The sequence below is a fragment of the Mesoplodon densirostris genome, chromosome 11 (assembly GCF_025265405.1).
Source record: "Mesoplodon densirostris isolate mMesDen1 chromosome 11, mMesDen1 primary haplotype, whole genome shotgun sequence".
Classification (NCBI taxonomy): domain Eukaryota; kingdom Metazoa; phylum Chordata; class Mammalia; order Artiodactyla; family Ziphiidae; genus Mesoplodon; species Mesoplodon densirostris.
In genome coordinates, this window is record NC_082671.1 from 49,632,607 (window position 1) to 49,640,225 (window position 7,619).

Genomic DNA, 7,619 nt, shown 5'->3' on the forward strand with positions numbered 1-7,619 from the left:
TCTGAAATCACAGTATAGTACTGAAACATTCAGGGTTCTTTAACACAGAGGTGTTAGATAATCTGTGCAAACCTTTGGCTCACCAAATCCAGAACACCAGAGGTCTCTCCTCACTAGAAACTGGAAGGCCATGGTAGGGCACCAACAAAAAAGGGGACAGATGGCCAAGTTAAGGAACCTGTTGCCTGGAGATGAGATTAAAAATACAATTTTGCTTAAGAAAGTCTTCCTGCTTGGGTAGAGAGAGGTGTTCAAATAACTACGAAGTGATGTGTTCAGTGCCAGGACGGAGGTGGGTGCAGAGTGCTGTGGGAACTCAGAGGAGGGAAGAGCTGGAGGCTTCAGAGAGCCTCAGAGGTGATGACATGAAAGTGGGGTCTCAGCATGAACCGGGCGGCTCGAGAGGCCCGGAAACATAATCGGGGCTGGGGAAGCACCTCTAGGCTGGTGCTCCATAACCGGACACTGTCCTAGACTGCTGTCCTGGTCTCTCCTCTGACCCGGGGCTGGGCCCTGGCCTGGCTGGGCCTTGTTCCATCTGCCCACGGGGGTGCAGGGGGAGTTATTGGTCCCTGCCTCTGTCTCTGGCCTCCTCCACCCCCAGCTCTGAGAAAAACTGCCCCTTTATCTGACTTAGAGCTCTGAAAAATTTTCATCCTCCCCTTTTCTGCCCATTAACTGCAGCCTATTAATTAGAGTCTTTGGGCTCCCCACTTTCATAACCCCCCTTCACTTACTGTGCCTCCCCTCTGCAGCTTTTACTAAATATGTGACTGCTCCTCAGTGTAGCTGCTCCCCCCTGAGAAGTGATTACGTGTCTGTGCAGACCCCCTGCCCCAGCTGCCCAAGTGGTGACCCCTTGGCCGGATGCTTCATCTTGATTAGCCCTGACTTCTCCCCTCCCTCCGTCCCTCCTTCTCTCTCTCTCCTTTACTCAAGCTAAGCCTAGGGTATGGGGAGGAAGTGATCCCTTCTTTAGTAACAGCCTGGCCGTGTTAAAAACTGCAGGAGAAACAGCTGAGCTCATTGGCAGAGGGCATGGCAATCTACCATGATGATGGTGAAAACCACCACTGATCGAGAGCTGTGTGTCAGGCGCAGTGCTGAACACACGCGCCCCATGAGGTTCTTGCAGACGCTTATGAACAGACCCTGTTTTCCAGATGAGGAAAGTGAGGCTCAGGATCCTGAAGTGACTTGCTTAAGTTCATGCAGCTGTAAGTGCCTGAGCCTGTATGTAAACTCTTTCTACCCTCTCAACCCCTATTCTATCTTTACGTGGTCTTTTTTAAAAAAAAACCTTGGTGCACAGAATTCCTTCAGGTCCAAGTGATTTTCTCTGGAAAGTGAAAGTCTCCGGATCGTCGTCGTGCTCCTCTTCTCAGTCCGTGGAGCCCGAATGTGTCCCGGAGCCTGGCCCCTCCGTGGAGCCGCCTCCACTGTGCAGCGTGGTCCCAGATTAGACCTGTCCTCTTTACACCCGGAGGAGGCAGTGGCGGGGGGGTGGGGGGGAGCGGAGAGGGGCTTCCTGCCAGCCAATGGGGATGCGACAGCCATGGCTCCGTGCTCCCATCATCTGCTCCTGCTCAGACAATCATCAACATGAAAGGCTAATTGTATTAATCACCAAGGCGCCCGCCCCGGGACCCCCTCCCTTTCGGGAGCATTATGAATTGCAATTGCAGATGGCTCCGCTGATTGAAGGCAGCGCTCAGCGGGGAGAAGGGCCAGATCAGATTACACACCATTAATTAAAAACTTCCCCTGACAAAAGGGAGGAAGGGAGCGCACACCAAGGGTCTGCCTGGTTGGGTCTCTGCCCTCCCCAGGCTCCCGCCCCCCATCCAGGCTCAGGGGTTGTGCCTGTGAAGCGAAGCCCCTGGCTGGCACCGCTGAGATCGGCCCCCCACTCCCGAAGGCCAACCCTTCCCACATCCAAGCAGATGGCCGGCTGTCCTATTAAAAGGCTCCAGAGAAGGAGAAGCTAACCTTTGGTTACTCATTCCTGTGTCTAACTTTGGATACTCTTCAGATTCTAACCTAATTCCTCACCTCTCATGAAGCTTGTCTCCTCTTGCTCTAGTCTGTTATGACAGGAAACGGCTTTAAAGAACTATTTGTGAAAATCGCCCCCAGCTTTCTCTTCAGGCAATCACCCTTACCCTCTTGTCCCGGAAGTCCCTGGGACAGAGGTTGCCCAGTCTCCTCTGGTGTAGGGGCGGGGGCTCAAGTGTGGCTGTGCACCCTCTTCCCAGCTCCCCTGACCTGCGAGCATAGGCTTCTCAGCTTCTGTCATCTTGGCTCATTTGGAGCTGTGACTCCTGAGTTCTCTTGATCAACTACCACCTCCCCTCCCCAGCCGCCCAGCCTCATTCGTTCATTCATTCATTTCATCAAACTTATTGAGCACCCACTGCATGCTTGGCTCTAGGGATGTGGAGATGATTTGTCTAGGAGCTTAAGAGCCTACTGCGGGAGCTCCACCCCCCTGCCCCCTTCAACCTCCTAGTTCCTGCTTCCTTCCTTCCTCTGGCTGCAGTTTGTCTAAGCCCCCCTGGAGCTCTATTCTGGAAAATTCTAAGCTGGGAGCTGGGGAGACCTTGGGGGGCTGTGGTACCGAGCTGGGTGACCTTTAGCAAGTCAATCACACACACACACACACACACACACACGTGTGCGCACGTGCGCCAGCTGTCCCTGCTCATAAAAGGGCACGGGAAGCCCTGGGCTCTGAGAGATCATGAAGATGGATGAGTGGGGCCCAGCTTGGAGAGATGTGAGTAGTACTCTGCACTGACGATATTACAGAACACGGCTGCTGTGGCCACGAGCATTTAGGACTCAGCCACTGCACTATCACAGGCTGGGCCCTGTCCTTGGGAGACTTTGGCAGCCCCTCCCCTATCTCCAGCCCTTTGGGAGACATTGTGGAAAAGGACCTGTCTTTTTTGTGCCTTTGGCTGCTCTATCGCAGGGTACCATAGTGACAGGCACGATAGAGATGAGAAGAACTGACTTACTGGCTTGTCTCTTCATTCCAGGGTCCCTCCCCAGCCTGACTCCTGTTCCCCCAGTCACCCCCCACACACACTCACAGAGCTCCCAGGTCAGTAGGCCCAGGAGAGAAGAAGGCAGAGCCCTTGGTAAGTAAAGCAGATGAAGAGAAAAGCCTGCTCTCTTTTCCTTCCCTCTCAGTCATCTCCCTCTCCCTTCTTGCTTCCTTCCTCCCATTACCAACAGCAATTGTATTCAAGCCCAATAATTACAGTAAGAGCAAAAATAATCATCATTTATTGGGTTTGTTTTTCTAGCATTTTAACCTCCAAAAACGTTTTCCAACCTCTTGTTTGTTTTAACATCAATCTCTGGGGGAGATTTTACAGCTGAGGAAGCTGAGATCCAGACAGGACCCCAAATCACAGGCAGAGTAGATTTACCGCAGCTTGTAAATATTAACAAACAAGGTGAGACTCAGATAATACTTCAGAGGCACTGAATTGCAAATCTTGGTTTCCTGGGTCATTCCTGAGTTCCTACCATCCTTGGGGCGTATTCAACAGCTTTTTAGGGATCCTGGCAGAGCTGAGAATGAGGCTGGAGATGGCTTCTTCAGGCCCAGGTCAGGGACCGAGTGCTGGGATAGGACATTTCCCCTCTCAGCATTACTCTTGTGAATGGGGCTGTGGAGTGGAAGGCAGGAGAGCACCTGGGGAGAAAGGCCTGTCCGGCCTGAACCTCCCTTGCCTATATCATGCCCCTCTGCTGGCCGGAGAAAAGGTTCCTCTCTGTGTCAGCTCTTCCCAAGGGAGGGGCCCTCTGCTGAGCATTTGGAGGAGAAAGGAATGAAGATCTATTGGGAGGGCAATCTCTGGCCTCAGGAAGCCCCCCGTCTGAGGGGGGAGCCACAGCCCCCGTCCTCATCCAAGAGCAGAGACATCCCTCTGAGGAGTGCAGAGGCTGTCCTAGGGCCTGATTCTTTTGGGAAGTCTGGCCCCTCCTCCCCAAGGGTGGGGTGAGAAGTTGGGATTCCCAGAGGTCCCCATAGCCCTCAGTCTCTAAGCAGAGTGTCTGTCTGGGCTCAAATTCCCTTTTCTCCAAGACATGGGGACCTGGAAGCCCAGGAGCCCCACTGGGGTCCAGACAGATGAGAGACGGGGAGAGCAGTCATGAGTTCCCCCTGCCTCACTCTGCTCTGTCCTGTTAAAAGAGAGGCAGGAGGAGGAAACGGAGCAGATTTGCTTCCCAGATTCCATCTAGAAATGTAATGCCAGGGATCCCCCGCCCACCCTGTTAGGACAAGAGGCCAAGCCTCCCTACCCCACCTCGCAAGCCCCCCACCCCCCAGGAAAGCCTGAAGTCTGGTTACACAAAGCATGCTGCCCGCTTTCAGGGCTCTTTTCAGAAGGTTGAGGGCAGGGCCCAGGTTCTACGCCACCTGACACACATTCTCCATTTCAGTGTCCTCTGAACTGGACTGGGATTCTTTCTTCTGGGGCTCCACCCCTTCTACCTCCTCCACCGCCGCCGCAGTGCCTGTGAGGATGGCAAGTCGCTGGGCCAGGGTCTTGGTGTCAGGGAACAGGATAAAGTTGTAGATCAGCGAAGCCAGGACAGCCCCCGTCAGAGGTCCCACCCAGAAGATCTGAGGAGGCAGAAGTGGGTACCCTGCTCGTGAGCCGTCAGGACCATAGGGTGGTTTTGGGACCCCACCTGCTTCCCAGTGTTGACTTGGTCTCCCAGGAACCCTGGAGCCATCCACGAGGTGGCAAATTTGAGAAGCACAAGTCCTGACCTCCCACTCTGAGTCCCCACAGGTGAAGGGACCTTGCCTCCCACGGGGCTGGGCCAGGCTCCCCGGCACCCCTGCCTCTCTCTTCTCGCCTTCCCCATTCCAGCCCAGAACGCTGGCTAGTGCTGTTCCTGTCCCTGCTGGTGTGTGTGTGTGTGTGTGTGTGTGTGTGTGTGTGTGTGTGTGTCTATTTCTGTTTGTCTTTTTCTTTATCCAAGTTTGGAAATTGGTCCAGCTGGAAGGAGTGAATAAGGAAACAGCCAGGACTTGAGGCCTGGGCCAAGGCTGCAGCTCCTGCCCTGACTCATTTCTTGCCAGTCCACTGGGTACCTCGGACTTTTTGAAGCTGGAAAGAAAGGATACTGGCCCCGGTCTTCTGAGCTTCGGGAAACCTCCACTGGGGGTCAAGATAGTCTGTGGCAGGGGGACTTGTCTCCCCAGGTGTCTGTCCTCCTGCTGGTGAAAGTCCCTATTGCCACTGGAGCCCTCTCCCTTCCCCTGGCTGCCAGCAGAGGGTCTCACCCAGTGGACTGCGAACTTCCCGACGATGACAGCAGAACCAAAGGAGCGGGCTGGGTTCATGGAGCAGCCGGTGAAGTAGATCTGGGGAGTGAGTGCAGGTCAGGGCGTGAGGAGGCTGAAGGCAGGCCTGGGAGGGGACAGTGCCCTCCACCATGGCTCAGAGTCCCAGCCCCAGACTTGGCCTCTGCAGCACCCTATCCGGGGCCTGGAGTGCGGGGCACAGCCTTGGCCCCAAGACACGAGGGCTCAGGGAAGGACACTTCCTCGCCTTCAGGGCCCCTGCAGCCTCCCCAGGGAGGGACCAGTGGGTACATGGGCCCAGTGTCCCCTTTGCCCCTTACCCCAAAGAGGTGGCCCACTGCCACAGAGGCTCCAATCGTGGCAGCTGGGGAGCCAGTAGTCTGTCTGCTGTCGGTGGAAGCAAAAACGCAGAGCACGAGCTGCAGGGTCAGGACTAGCTCCACTGCCACCGCCTGGCCCGTGGAGACGCTGCTCCGGACCTGTGCAAGGGGGTTACACTAGAGCCAGCGGGCTCTGCCTGGGGTTGGTGACCCCTTGGGCCTCATTTCCTCACTGTAAGGGGTGAGAGGCCTCGCCACCGCCAGTCCCAGGACTTAAGGAGCTAATGGGCTGAGGAGAGCTGTGTGGTGGGGTTCAGGTGAGCCCCAGACACTTGCTCCCTGCAGAAGCGAGTGGCGCCCCTCCCACTACACGGCTCGGTTGGGGCCAGTGGTTCGGGGGAGGTGGGGGCTCAGGACTGGTGGGAGCAGGAAGGCTGGGGAAGCTAAGATGCACGATGCACGTCTGCAAGCTGCCTGGGAGGGGCTGTGGGTAGGAGTGGAAGGTGGGGACTCAGGGAAGTAAGTGGAACACAGATGTTTAGAGGAATCTGGGGGAGTGAGACAGGCCTCGGGGTGCCGGGGAGGGAGGGACATGGGACAACAGAGGAGTGGGGGACGTGGGGTGGGCCCGGGGAGGTGAAGTGCGTGCAGGGTCCCCTGCTGCTACCCACAGCTCCACCTCTCCCCACCTACCCCCACCCTTAAATGCCTGGCCCTTTTCCGACTCCTGTCCCTTAGCGTGGCTTCTTCCTGCTCCCCCTGTGCCTTGCACCACAATCCCATTCCTGCTCTCCCTGCACTAAGGCCACAGTCATTCCCCTGGGTCCCAGGTCCCAGCCCAGAGCAGGTGTGGAGCACATGCTCTGTTACCTCCCTGTCCCCTCTCCTCCAGCCTGGCCCTCCCACCTTTCCACCTGTATGGACCTGCCCCCTCCCCCTCCCTGCACCTACCACGTTGACCCCAAAGGTCTCTCGGATGTCCCCGGGCGTGACCCCGTAAAGCAGAGCGGCCCCCGCTGTGGCCCCTGCCAGCTGGGCAGCCACGTAGGCCACAGCACGGGGCAGGGAGATTTGGGAGCCCACGAGGAAGGCCAGAGTCACAGCAGGGTTGACGTGGGCCCCACTAGCCTTCCAGGTGATCTGCACGATCACAGCCGTGGCCAGGTTGAAGGTGATGGCAATCTGCAGCATAGAGGGAAGCGCCAAGGGCCATCTCAGAGCCGAGCCCACGCCAAAGAACACGTACAGCCCCGTGGCCAGGAACTCGGCAAACAGAGCCTTGCTGATGGTCGTCCAGAGCCGGCACACCAGCATCTTGGCCAAGCTGCGCCTGCCTGACTCCATTGCATCCGGGTCCTGGTGCCTTTGCTCCTGGGGCCTCTGTTTCTCTTCCCTCTGATCTCCTCTGCCTCCTCTGGTCTCCTGTCTCCGGGCTGCTCCGGCCCCAGCCTGCAGCTCTTCCACAGTGCTGCTGCCCTGAGGACTGTGTGGTCAGACTGGCCGGGGGCGGGCTGACAGGGTTATGTGCGTCTGGGTGGGTGGGAGTAGGGGTGGCATGACGGGTGGCTCTCACATGCCCGCTCCGCCCGAAGCTCACCTGACGGCTGGAGGAGGGGGGGCCCTCCCCGGGCACTGAGCTGGAACCTCCCAGGAGTTTTCCAAGCTGGACAGGCCTAACTCTGCTGCGGGCAGACGCCCAGCCTTGGGGGCCGCAGGTGCCAGAGTAGCGCGGGCCATGGGATTCCAGGGCACTCCCACCCCTGGTGTCAGCTTAGACGGAGCAAGATCACTCAGATCCCCAGGTCCAAGGCCTGCTTCAGAGGGCCCTGTGCACTCTCCGCAGCACCTGTTCTCCCGGCCCCCTTTGCCTGCAGGCTCGGCCTCCAAGTGGGCTCATGCTATTCTGAGCCCCATAAACCCAGATGTGAATGAAGCTCTGTCCTCCATTCCCACCTAGAACCCCACTC

General features: G+C 57.2%; 1 protein-coding gene across 1 annotated transcript; it reads right to left on the reverse strand.

Moving 5' to 3' along the window:
- Nucleotides 1-4,426: 4,426 nt before the first annotated feature.
- AQP6 (aquaporin 6) lies at nucleotides 4,427-6,996 on the reverse strand. The gene is made up of 4 exons (XM_060112738.1): nucleotides 6,604-6,996; nucleotides 5,653-5,811; nucleotides 5,312-5,392; nucleotides 4,427-4,642 (listed from the first exon to the last, which is right to left on the reverse strand). Exons 1-4 carry the CDS (start codon nucleotides 6,994-6,996, stop codon nucleotides 4,427-4,429), a joined length of 849 nt encoding a protein of 282 aa, XP_059968721.1.
- Nucleotides 6,997-7,619: the final 623 nt, after the last annotated feature.

Excerpts from the sequence above, each read along its gene's own strand:
- AQP6 (XM_060112738.1), bottom strand. The coding sequence starts at position 6,996 with ATGGAGTCAGGCAGGCGCAGCTTGGCCAAGATGCTGGTGTGCCGGCTC. Across the intron at positions 5,812-6,603 it reads AGACCTTTGGGGTCAACGTG|GTCCGGAGCAGCGTCTCCAC; the intron begins GTAGGTGCAGGG and ends CCCCTTGCACAG. Across the intron at positions 5,393-5,652 it reads CAGTGGGCCACCTCTTTGGG|ATCTACTTCACCGGCTGCTC; the intron begins GTAAGGGGCAAA and ends CTCACTCCCCAG.